The sequence below is a fragment of the Mesoplodon mirus genome, assembly GCF_964341445.2.
Source record: "Mesoplodon mirus genome assembly, chromosome: 5".
Taxonomy (NCBI): domain Eukaryota; kingdom Metazoa; phylum Chordata; class Mammalia; order Artiodactyla; family Ziphiidae; genus Mesoplodon; species Mesoplodon mirus.
The window spans coordinates 128746597-128759363 of record NC_138980.1 but is presented as its reverse complement, the minus strand read 5'-3'; the positions used below and the strand labels follow the sequence as shown (position 1 = coordinate 128759363).

Genomic DNA, 12767 nt, shown 5'->3' with positions numbered 1-12767 from the left:
GCCCCCAGCCGCCCAGGACTCCTGTTATAGCCGCTGCTCGCTACGGCCCCGGAAGCTGCCCCTCTCGGGGGTCATGATGGGCAGCAAGATGGCGTCTGCCAGCAGGGTCGTTCAGGTAAGGAGACTCGATTACCTTTCCGCACCGTAGGCAGTAAGGATGGTGCTGACTGTAGCACCGACGCTGGGGAGGAAAGGCGGTGGTGGAGACTGCGCGGTGACCACGGCCCTGCGTAGGGCCAGTAGCGGCTTCCCGGGGTGTATGTGAGAATTGGGCCTTGAGCTCGTTGGGTCGGGCAGTGAGCCGGGGACCGCAGCTGAGGGTTCGAGCCAGGCCGCGGGAGTGCATCTCAGCAGCTAGGCACATAGCTGTTCCGAAGTCCCTGGACTGCCCTCCACCGGGACCTCGTTAGCCTGTTAGGAGTTTGCAGGCTTGGCTGCCCTGGCAATATCCTGGCCAATCAGCGACCAGTATTGTCTGTGTTGTCGCGGGTCAGCCAATCGGAAGGAAGGCGGTAGCGGTGAGTGAAAGGAAGCGACCCCTGCGTCTGACCTGGTGTCCCTTCAAGGTCTTGGGAATGGCCAGAGAACTGGCCCCGCGGGCTACGTCCTCGCCGGAGGTGGGTTCTCCCCCACCAACCAGCGTCTGGTTACAGGCTGGATGGGGGAGAATGGAAAAAATAGATATTTAAGTTTATCTGTAATATGTATCTTAATGTTGGTTTCCTAAGCTTTTTTCCCCTGAATTTAGATTGGCGCTAGAGGAACTTTATTGTTAATCCACACATCAATTACTAACTCCTGACAGCTTTTGTTTTTGCTTCTCCAGCTGTGATCTCTAGCTTAAATAGGAGAGGTAAAATTGGTATATAATGGGCCACAGTCTCCACTTTTGTGGTTGCTTTACATGAGTTTTTTCAACTCTTAAAGTGTATTATTGTACAATTAACTTTTAACTTTGACACGAGAAGTGCATTTCCCTTTGCACCTCTTTTTTTTTTTTTTGCACCTCTCTTAAAAGACCTTTTCTTAAAGTTATTTTGCTCTGAAAGAGAATCCTAGATCCCAGTGTTTGCTCCCATTGCAATGAATGATCCTCACTTATTCATTCAACGTGTAGTTATTGAGCGTTAAAGATGCTGTGAGGACAGGAGAACATCCGACAAAGGACTGGTATCCATAATAGATAATTATATATATCCATAATATATAGCCCAGTTTTTAAAATGGGTAAGAAAAACTTGATATTGCACAAAGCAAGATATTCAGATGAGCACTAAGCCAGTGAAAAGATACTCAACATCATTACTTGCCAGGAAAATGCAAATTAAAACCAGGAAGTACTACCACACCCACCAAAATTATTAAAAAGACTGACAATACCAAGTGGTGATGAGAACATGAAGCACCTGAAACTCTCATACAATGCTGATGGGAATACAAAATGGTACAGTCACTTTGGAAAACTTTTGTGGGCCTCTAATACTAGTTAAACATACCTACCCCATGTCCAAGCAGTTTTTCTCATAGGTTTATATCCCAGAGAAATGAGTGCATATACCTATTTAAAAAACTATATAAAAATGTTCATAGTTGCTTTATTAATAATAACCCCTAAACCAGAAATTATCCAAATGTCCCTTAGCAAGATAAGGTGTGGTAGATTTGTTAAAATGGAACAGTACACAGCAATAATAAAGAACTTACTATTGATGTATGCAACAACAACAAAAAAGGTGCTGTGAGATATACAGTAAGAAATGGTCTGTCTCCTTTTAACAAAGCTGCAAAGACTTGTATTCAGGTTCATAATACAAAGCAGTATGTGCTGACATTATGTAATAATTACACGTTAACATTAGCAAAATGTATTGAGTACTTCTGTGCCAGGCCTATACTCAGTGCTGAGACTGCAGTGCCAACAAGACAATACATGGTGCCTCCACAGAGCTCAGAACTTGGCTGTTGATTGGTGTCTTGAAGAAAGAGTAGTATTTCAACAGGCTGGCACAAACTGATAGGAATTCACAAAGCATAGTGTCACCATTAAGTAGAGGGATTTGGCTGGACCACAGGGTATTCAAAAGTAATTTTAGAAGAGTAATTTATAAGTGTTCATTAAATGCCTGCTAAATGCCAAGCAGGGGCTTCCCTGGTGGTGCAGTGGCTAAGAATCTGCCTGCCAGTGCAGGGGACACAGGTTCAAGCCCTGGTCCAGGGAGATCCCACATGCTGCGGAGCAACTAAGCCCGTGCACCACAACTACTGAGCCTACTGTCTACAGTCTGTGAGCCACAACTACTGAGCCCGCGTGCCACAACTACTGAAGCCTGTGTGCCTAGAGCCCGTGCTCCGCAACAAGAGAAGCCACTGTAATGAGGAACCTGCGCACCACAACGAAGAGTAGCCCCCACTCAACACAACTAGAGAAAGCCCGCTGGGCTTCCCTGGTGGCGCAGTGGTTGAGAGTCCGCCTGCCGATGCAGGGGACACGGGTTCGTGCCCCGGTCCGGGAGGATCCCACATGCCGTGGAGCAGCTGGGCCCATGAGCCATGGCCGCTGAGCCTGCGCGTCCGGAGCCTGTGCTCCGCAACGGGAGAGGCCACAACAGTGAGAGGCCCACGTACCACAAAAAAATAAATAAATAAAAATAAGTAAATTTATATTAAAAAAAAGAAAGTCAACAATGAAAACAGCCTGACTAAAAAATGGGCAAAAGAGCTGAACAAACTCCTCATCAAAGAAGATATACATATGACAATCATATGAAAAGATGTTCAACATCATAGTCATTAGGGAATTAATTGCAAATTAAAACAACAGTAAGACACCTCTATATACCTATTAGAATGGCTGAAACCCAGAATACTGACACCACCAAATGCTGACAAGGAAGTGGAGCAATGGGAACTCTCATTCACTGCTATTGAGAATGCAAAGTGCTACAGCCACTTCGTAAGGCAGTTTGTCAGTTTCTTACACAACTAAACATACTTTTACCATATGGTTGAACAATCTCACTTTTACCCAAATGAATTGAAAACTTATGTCCAAACAAAAACCTGCACATGGATGTTTATAGTAGCTTCGTTTATAATTGCCAAAACTTGGAAACAACCAAGATGTCTTGTAGGTGAATGGATAAATAAACTGTGGTACATCCAGACAATGTAATATTATTCAACACAATATTATATGATTGTAATATTATATTATTATATAATTATATATTTGTATATTATACAAATATAATTTATAATGTTATTTCAAAAAGAAATAAGCTACCAAGCCAGGAAAAAACATGGAAGAAACATACATGCATATTACTAAATGAAAGAAGCCAGTCTGAAAAGGCTACATGCTGTATGATTCCATCTGCATGACATTCTGGAAAAGGCAAAACTATGGAGACAGTAAACAGATCAGTGGTTGCCAGAGACTGGGGAATGAAGGGATGAGTAGGCAGAACACAGAAGATGCTATAATAGTGAATATGTCATTGTACATTTGTCAAAACCCATAGAATGTACAACACCAAGAATGAACTCTAATGTAAAACTTTGGGTGATAATGACGTGTTAATATAGTTTCATCATTTGTAACAAATAGAATACTCTGGTGGGAGATGTCCATAGTGAGGAAGGCTGGGGGGTGGGGTGAGTGGGGGTGTTCCCAGTGGTATATGAGAACTGGAAGAAGATTGGAAATGACTCAAATTAACAACCCAAATTAACAGGGGGCTGGTTGAATAAACTTATGGCATTTATCATGACTTCCTACTGATTCCCTCAGATTCCAGTCTTAACACTACAGTATTCTTCCTTGCCTTCCCTCATCCCATATTTGTATGTTCTTTCTCTCACAGGGAAATCCCTGCCTTCCCCAAACATCAATATATGTATATACTCATTTGCTTAGTCCTACAATATATACAAAATGTATAGCTATATCTATACAACCAACCTACTAAGTAAAAAGTTCAAGATTTCTTTGTATTTCTTTTTGTCTTTAGACTGAAGGTATATAGTCCAAGCACTATGAAAGTTATTTGGATTAGCTCCTTTTTTTCCCTTAGTTATAAGCTGCTCAACTAATTGACAGACTTATTTGTTTCTCTTTGTATTTACATTTAGAGTTTAAAAAAGACAATTTTGAGACAGGAAAATTTGAGCATAGCTAAATAATAGATAATATTAAAGAATTATTTTTGTTAAGTGTGGGAAAAGTATTGGGATTATGGTTTAACCAAATCCTTTTCTGTTAGTGATACATGTAGATGGTATTAACAGATGAGATGAGATGACTGGGATTTGTTTAATGGGGGAAGGGTTGGTGAAATAAGATTGATTACTGTTGAAATTGTGTGATGTGTTTATCAGGGTTTATTTTACTACTCTGTCTGCTTTTATGTATTTTTAAAATTTTCTCTTAAAAAGGGGGGATACCAAGCTGTGGGAATTTAATCTATATGGGCGTATTACCATATTTTTAAGTGTACAAAAGCAATGTTGAAATGGATTCTTTCTCTCTGGTGTATGTACATTTGTTTAAGTGTGTGTATACATACTTACATACCTATACAGTTAGCCCTTACTTACAAATGGTCTATTCACTCATTTGTCACATGTTTGCTGAGCATTTACTACGTACTGGCTACTGCTGCAGAAGTACTTAATTTTCCATCTCTGCCTTTCCAGGAGATTTGCTCTCCTGTAATCATTGGCTCATTTACTGTCCTCTACACAATATTCTTAAGATGTTCAGGTTGCTGTGGAAACACAGGAGGAGTTTTAAAATCAGATTTAGGAATCGGGAATCTTCTTAGAGAGGAGTGACAGTTGAGCTGTTTTCAAAGATAAGCAGTCAGATGAAAGTGGGGGCATGGAAGCTGGGTGGGACCTGGGAGAGATTCGTGGCAGAGCACACAAGCTGTAGATTGAATGGGGATGGAAATGGTACGAGGAGTTAGGGAAATGAAAAGTACTTCAGAATACCTGGAGTGCAAGGTACAGTGGTGGGGAATGAGGCTAGAGAGGTAGGGAGAGGCCTGATCATGATGGGCCTGTGTATGCCAAAAGTCTGAAGTTTATCCTGAAAAGCTTAGGACTATAGGAAGGAAAGAACACTCTTTCAAGAAGCCTGGCTGTGAAAAGAAACAGGTACTAGATGGAGTGAGAAGGTTTGTTTTTTAACACAAAAGATGTGAACATGCTTTTATGCTTAGGGAGACAACTGTCTTCCAGCATTTTCTCACAGCAGCAGAATTATGGTGGTTAGTTTTTAGACCCATCCCTACAAGCCTATTTGCTTCTGTACTCATATAAAATGTGTAATGTGTAGTACATATATACAAATATATTGCGGATAAACACACACCTGTCTCACTAGTTACACAGCAACTTATAGATTACATTAGTAAAAAACAGTGCTCTGTTTATTAGAGTCTCAGCATTTTATATACATTCAGAAGATTTCATACTGAAAGTTCTGCTTAAGCTCCTCTGTAGCATTAACTGGAATTTTAGGGATAAAACATTAATACTCTTCAAATATCTTATTAAAAACAGTGTTCTAAATACATGTATTTCTATGGGTATAGGAAAAAGGCTGAAGTCAAGGGCTATCAAATGCTTAAATCTATTTTATGTGGGTTTTGGATTATAGATGGTGCTTTCTTCTTTGTGCTTTTCTGTGTTTTTTCCAAATTTTTTACACAGAACGTGTGTTATTTTTGTAGTCAGAAAAAGTATTTTTTTGATTACCTAATTTTCAATATGCTTTTTATCCTATTCTAAACCACTAGGTATTAACATAGTAGAGAAACAACACTCAATACGAGTCAGGAAACTTCCAATTCTTACCAATCAGCAGGGTGATTTAGAAGTCATGCAACATAAAATCCTTGTCACCTTATAGGGTTGTTTTGAGGTCAGTAGGCAGTACAGTAAAATATCTTGTTATGTATAAAGTACAAAGTTCTTATGAATATCAGATAAGATCATAGTTCATAGACTAGCTATCCTTGTTGGGAAAGAGTAAAATTTAAAATAGTAAAATTTAAAGTTGCTGTCAGGTACTAAGTTATTTTATTTTAACAAAGGCATCTGCTTGTGAGGTTCATTAGATTATTTCTTATGTAGTAAATGAGGTTATTTTAGTGCTTCATTTCTTTTTCATGCACTTTATTTTTCCTTTAGGTAGTCAAGCCACATACTCCATTAATAAGGTTCCCTGACAGAAGAGACAATCCTAAACCCAATGGTAAGCTGTAGTTTATTTATACTAAAAAGATATGTACATGCAGATTTATACATGAATATTCTATTATACACAATATTTCTCATTTTAGAATCAGGTAGACAATGGTAGCTTAGATCACAATGGAATGTTAGGTTGCATTAGCTTTCTATTACCTCCTTGTAAAAAAAAGTAGTAACTTGACAGTAGATATTTCTGAATTTTTAATGATACTGTGTTTATATATGGGAACTTTTGTTCCACCTTCTGTCCTTCAGAAGAATCTCCCATGCTTATATTTGCAGAGATTATGATGAATAACCACCATTCCTATATTTCTCTCCCAGCTAATCTTCTTTTCTTTCATTCACTGATTTATCTGTTCATTGAGGCAGTAAATATTTCTTGGATTGCCTTAGAACCTAACAATCATTGCCTGTTAAAGTAACTGAAGATTCTGAACAAGTTCTGTTTATCTCTTACTGCTCTGTCAGTGTCTTTAATTATAAGATACTTGACCTTTAATTCAGGGAGAATTTTAACAAATTTTGTATGGATATTTTTAACTTATTGTAACTCTTGAAAAATTAAGATATAGGTGTATGGAGAAAACAAATCTCATCTGCATTTACCAACTTTCTTATTCTCCATTGTATGGCACTACCTGTAATCTCTACCATATGACAAAATTTAAGTAATGTAAGTTATCCATACAGGTTGAACTCCACTACCTAGAAATTTCATTATTTTATGAACTTACTCTTCAATTTAGTAATTCATTCACTTAAAACTACTTCATTTGCTTTAAAAAGAACTTTATGAAACTATATATAGCTACCCAACTAAGTTACTCTATAATACTTATCTCTTGAATTGTAATACTTATCATTTTAAGAATAACTTGAGGGCTTCCCTGGTGGCACAGTGGTTGAGAGTCCACCTGCCGATGCAGGGGACATGGGTTCGTGCCCCGGTCCGGGAAGATCCCACATGCCGCGGAGGGGCTGGGCCCGCGAGCCATGGCTGCTGAGCCTGCGCGTCCGGAGCCTGTGCTCCGCAACGGGAGAGGCCACAATAGTGAGAGGCCCGCGTACCGCAAAAAAAAACAAAAAAAACAAAAAAAAAACTTGATTATTTAATGATAGATAATTCAAAATAGTATTTTAAGACCCTGAACAATTCCTCTTTTTTTTTTTTTTTTTAATTTCAGTGTCAGAAGTTCTGAGATCATCAGGACTACCATCTCACTCTTCTTCAATTTCACAGCATTCTAAAGGAAGTAAATCGCCAGACTGGCTGATGCATCCAGGTCCACCAGACACTGCAGAGATAATAAAAACTTTACCTCAGAAGTACAGAAGGAAACTTGTATCTCAAGAAGAAATTGAATTTATCCAAGTACGTTGTTGCTCTTTATCCCAATACTGTGGAAAGCACCTCAACGTTATTGGCTTTGGAGTTTCATATTGCTGATTTCCGTGTTCTTCCCATTGTCTTGTCAAGGTGTGTCCATAGCTAAGACGGGATGGTCATGTAGGCCTGGACTAAGAAATAAACAATGTTCGAGCCCTCAGTAAATGTGCATGAAGGAATATATGTGTAGAAGTATAGTATGGTAAATAGCAAAATATATATACCCCATGGAAAAAAGCTCTTTAGGGTCCTCATTAATTTTTTTTTAATTAATTTACTTTTGGCTGCGTTGAGTCTTCATTGCTGTGCATGGGCTTTCTCTAGTTGCAGCAAGCAGGGGCTACTCTTTGTTGCGGTGTGTGGGCTTCTCATTGCGGTGGCTTCTCTTGTTGCGGAGCACAGGTTCTAGGCGCGCAGGCTCCAGTAGTTGTGGCGCATGGACTCCATAGTTGTGGCTTGCGGGCTCTAGAGCACAGGCTGGGCAATCGTGGCCCATGGGCTTAGTTGCTTTGCGGCATGTGTGATCTTCCTGGACCAGGGCTCGAACCTGTGTCCCCTGCATCGGCAGGCAGATTCTTAACCACTGCGCCTCCAGGGAAGCCCCCTCATTGATTTTTTAGAGTGTAAAGGACCAAGAAATTTGAGGACCATTGATCTACGTCAACCTTGAGTCCTCTTCAGATCTGAAATTATAACATTGATAGGAGTGCCCAAAAGCCATGAAAAATGTGAAATTGTTTTTAAAACCTAAAGATCATTTGATTAAAATGTTTCAAATTTGTATAGTGGCTATGATAACATTTTTGTAAATGAAACACCTAATCTTATTGCTTTATTTCTTCCTTTTCAGCGTGGAGGTCCAGAATAATCACTGACAATGTGGTTGCTGTTTGTTTAATCAGACAAAGAAGAGTCTTTACAATGAAGGACTTCCAGAATGACAAATGAGAAATTGTACATTAAACAACTTTAATAAAATTTCTGTAAAAAAAAAAAGAAGTATAGAAAATTTAGGACACTTGTATCTCCTAATTTATGTATCTTGATCAGCTTCTCCACAAGCTTACCTGATTGTTTATGTACTTTATACTTATTAAAGTATACATTTTTAAATGTTAGCCTATTAATTTACTCAGATAATCAAATTATCAAGCATTACAGTGTTGAACTATTAAAAGTACACAATGTCTAGTGAACAATCATAGGTTTACCATAATTTCACTTCTCTTTCAGTTTCTGTTTAAACATGGAAAGAATATATCTGGCAGAATTGCAGCTTTCTGGAAGTAAGTTTCCTAGAATTTGATAAGGATAAGTGAAATAATGACTCCATTATTTATTCTTAATTCTCTCAGTGTTTTTGCATTCACAAAGTTACTGGAGAATAACTGGCTCAATAAGCATATCGTACGCTAAATAATAAAAATACAGCCATGGTAAAACAGATGCCTTTGTGGTATTAAGACTAGGGAGTTAACACAAAAGATTATGTAACCTGTGTTCAGAAAAAAATGTGAGAGTATAAAATGGAAAATAAGAGATCAAAATGAATATAGCACAGGAATAACATTTGAGCAGAAATTTTAAGTTATTATGTTTTTAGGGGTGTTAAAGTCTTGTTCTTTGGTTTATTTTACTGTTTTGATTGTGATCATATGTACAAATCCTGATAATCATAAACTTTCTCAAACTTCATTGTCCGAAAGCCTCATAAAATCAACCTATTCACCTTATTAAGGCAATTTACAGAATTTTAATAGGCTCTTCCTGTGCCAAGGGTATGTATGATTGTGAAAGTAAAGCCTCACAAAGTGAAATAAATTCTCCTCTATACCTTTAATGATTTCTAGAATATGCGTTAAAGAAGTCATCCCTAATAGGAAGGGTAACTCATGAGTAATAGACACAGTAGAATTGTTGAGTACGTTTTTGTATTTGCCCAGTTGCATATAGATTAATCTTTATATATTTTTTTCTTTTTTACTATTTCAGAGTTGATCTGCTTTTCGTGTAAATTCTGTATTGTGGCCTAGTATAAATGTTGCCCAACTTGAATGTGAAATAGGAGTTTGGTGCTAGCAATGAGCTATTCTGGTAACTCATGAGAAATACATGACTCATGATTTCTTTTTTATTATTTCAAAAATATACTTGGAAAAATTTCTTAAAAACTAGCACTATTCTCTTTTTTCTCCTTAGCTTTCTCATTTCAGTAAAAGGAAGCCCAAGGCAATTTTTTTGCTCTCAGAAACAGAGTAGGTGCAGGAAATGAAGAGTGGCTTGAGTAATGCCGTGGGCCAGCAGTTAGAAACCCCAATACTGGAACCATCTGAAGACCACTACAGCTGCTGCCATGAAAGTTCCAATGAAAAAATATATCACTTTTACAGAATTTATGACTAGAGGTATGGCAAAAGGATGTTCGTGGGAATTGCTGTCATAGGATGAGCTCCCAAGGAGGATGGTGTCATAGAAAGAATTTGGGCTTGACTTATCGAGTAAATAGCTTGTGTTTTCATTTAGGAGTTAAACAGTTAAGTATCTGTAACCGTTAGCAAATTGCTCAGTTTGTCCAACTTGCAGTTTTTTCTCCAGTACTATACAGTGTGATAGGCAGGATCAAATTAGTGTATTGTCTACTACGTTGTAACAAATCACCCCCAAACTTAGTGGCTGAAAACAACACTCAGTAGCTCATGGTTTCTCTGGGTCAGGAATTCTGGGGCAGCTTGGCAGGGCAGTTCTGCTCAGTGTTTCTCATGAGGTTGCAATCAATGCCACCTGGGGCTGCAGTTATCTGAAGGTTTCACTGGGGCTGGACCATCCATCTCCAAGATAGCTCACTCACATAGCTGGCAGGTTGATGCTGGCTGTTGGCAGGAGGCCTCAGTTCCCCTCCACCTAGGCTTCTCCACAGGGCTGCCTGAATGAATTCATGACATGATGGCTGACTTCCCCTAGAGCAAATGATCCAAGTGTACAGGCAGAAGCAGCAATACCTCTTTATGATCTAGACTCAAGTTATACACATTAATTTCTGCAATACTCTATTAGTCACACAGAACAGCCTGTTTTGTTGTATGAGGAAACTACACAAGTGCATTAATACCAGAAGGCAAGAATCATTAGGGCCATCTTGGAAGCTGGCTACTACTGGTGTGTGAAAGTGCTTTCTTAACTGCTGAATGGTATCTTATATTTATACAGTGCCCTAATAAACCCAGAATATCACTTAAACATTGCCTTTGTTACCCTATTTAAAATGTCCCAATATAGGAATTTACTTGTCAGCAGCATGGTATAATGTGATTATCAATTCATATGCCATGGCACACTTGGGAACCTCAAGCCTCAAATTAGGTCACTATTTAGCTTGTTTCTACTACAAGTGAGGTTAGATTACTGTTAACAGTGATGTCTTTTAGAAGGAACGATGACCTAAGCCACGTGACACCATATATCACTAGGTATGACTTGCCACAATTAAGAGATACAAGTGGTAGAGATGGTATGTTTTCTGCAACATAGGAGAATTTTGCTTAATGAATATATCAGCGCTCAATAAAGACCCAAGTAGTGACAAAGAGCTGGAAGGTGACCAGTAATAGTTACGTGATGGCTAACATAAACTGCACACTGTCAGACGTATCCTAAGGGTTTCTGACGTGTGCAGTCATTTAAGCCTTACAGCAACCCAGTGAGTAGGTCCTATTACAGAAGAAACTAGCAACAGAAAGTTTAAATAATTTGCCCAAATCATAAACCTAGTAAATGAATAGTGGTGGGGCCAGTATTCATATGCAGGTAGCCTAGATCCAGAGTAAGGACTCAGCCTTTACGCTGTATTACCTTGAGTAAGTTATGAGTTTTTGTATTCTGCTGCCTTCTTCAACCTAACTCTGAAAATCAGGATTCTCAACTCTCAGAAGCATCAAATGCTCCAGCTCAAAACCTTAGAATTATCCTTTTCTTCCCCCACAACCCATGTCCAGTCTGTCAGCAAGTCATATTGGCTAGAAGCCAAACTAGTACCCTCAATACAACCATCTGGATTCCTGCAATAATTCTTTAACTGGCCTTGGTTTTCCTTGCCCTTCTAAGTTTACAGTGTAATCTCTCACAACAGTCAAAGGGCGAGCTTTAAAACATTAAGTCCGATATCACTTGTCTGCTCAAAACTCTGCAGTGGCTTTTCAGTAATGTCTTTCTGGTACCACCCTATTTAAAATCACAAACCCTACTATCTATCCCCTTTCCCAGCTTTATTATCTCTGTAGCACTTACCACTATGTATCATAGTGTATTTTAATTATCTCCTCCCATTGGAAGGCACTGATATTTGTTTTTCCCCTGCTGATTTCTCAAAGTCTGCAACAGAGCCTGGCATATAGTAAGCATTCAATATATATTCGTTGAATAAATGAATTGTTTGTTGATTTGTATGAAAACTTATGAGAATCAAAGTTGGGTACTGATCACAGTTAACCATTGAGCACTATGTCTAAACTTTGCGCAAGTTTCATTTAATCCTCGCAACCACCTATGACGTAGTCTACAAGTTCCACTTTACAGGGTAGAAAACTGATGGCCAGAAGTCTGTTCCACAGCACAAAATTGTTCAGTTGACTTGGAACTTCTTTGCCTAGACGTGCTTCTTCATAAAGGACTAAGAATGCCTCTTGATCAGCCCCTAAGAACTGGGCACTCGCTTAAGTAACCTGAAATTGTCGGCTTAGGCGTCCACAGTAACCATGGTGACAGGACACCCTTGAGCAAAAACCAGAGAGCGAGATCAGACCCAAGGCCGAGCCTTCCGCATTCATACACACCTATTAAATCCTGAACACAAAGCATCGTATCAGAGCGCTGATCCGTCTTCGGTAGTGAAGAAAGTATCTAAGTTAAAACGGTAACAGGGTGACACAGTTATCCACCACCAAGAGCACCCGCTTCCGGTATAATCTGCGGTCACATGGTAGGGCGGGGTGCGGCGCAGAAGAGCCCTCCAGCCCTGCCTCTTGCTGCTCACTTAGGGCGGGCTCTGGCCGGACCTACTTAATAGCATCCCCGCCCACCCCGGAAGTGGGGGCGGAGCTAATGAAGCATCAGCGCTCAGTGG

The 12767-nt window shown here is 39.3% G+C and overlaps 1 protein-coding gene across 1 annotated transcript; it reads left to right on the top strand.

The window, feature by feature from the left end:
- On the top strand, positions 1 to 8761 carry KGD4 (alpha-ketoglutarate dehydrogenase subunit 4). Its single transcript, XM_082623652.1, has 4 exons — positions 1 to 115; positions 6196 to 6259; positions 7446 to 7633; positions 8499 to 8761. Exons 1-4 carry the CDS (start codon positions 74 to 76, stop codon positions 8514 to 8516), a joined length of 312 nt encoding a protein of 103 aa, XP_082479778.1. The 5' UTR covers positions 1 to 73; the 3' UTR covers positions 8517 to 8761.
- Positions 8762 to 12767: the final 4006 nt, after the last annotated feature.

What these genes read in the sequence shown, in the direction of transcription:
- KGD4 (XM_082623652.1), top strand. Translation starts at nt 74, where the DNA reads ATGATGGGCAGCAAGATGGCGTCTGCCAGCAGGGTCGTTCAG. An exon ending in CTGCCAGCAGGGTCGTTCAG is followed by an intron (nt 116 to 6,195) that starts GTAAGGAGACTC and finishes TTTTTCCTTTAG; the next exon opens with GTAGTCAAGCCACATACTCC. An exon ending in AGACAATCCTAAACCCAATG is followed by an intron (nt 6,260 to 7,445) that starts GTAAGCTGTAGT and finishes TTTTAATTTCAG; the next exon opens with TGTCAGAAGTTCTGAGATCA.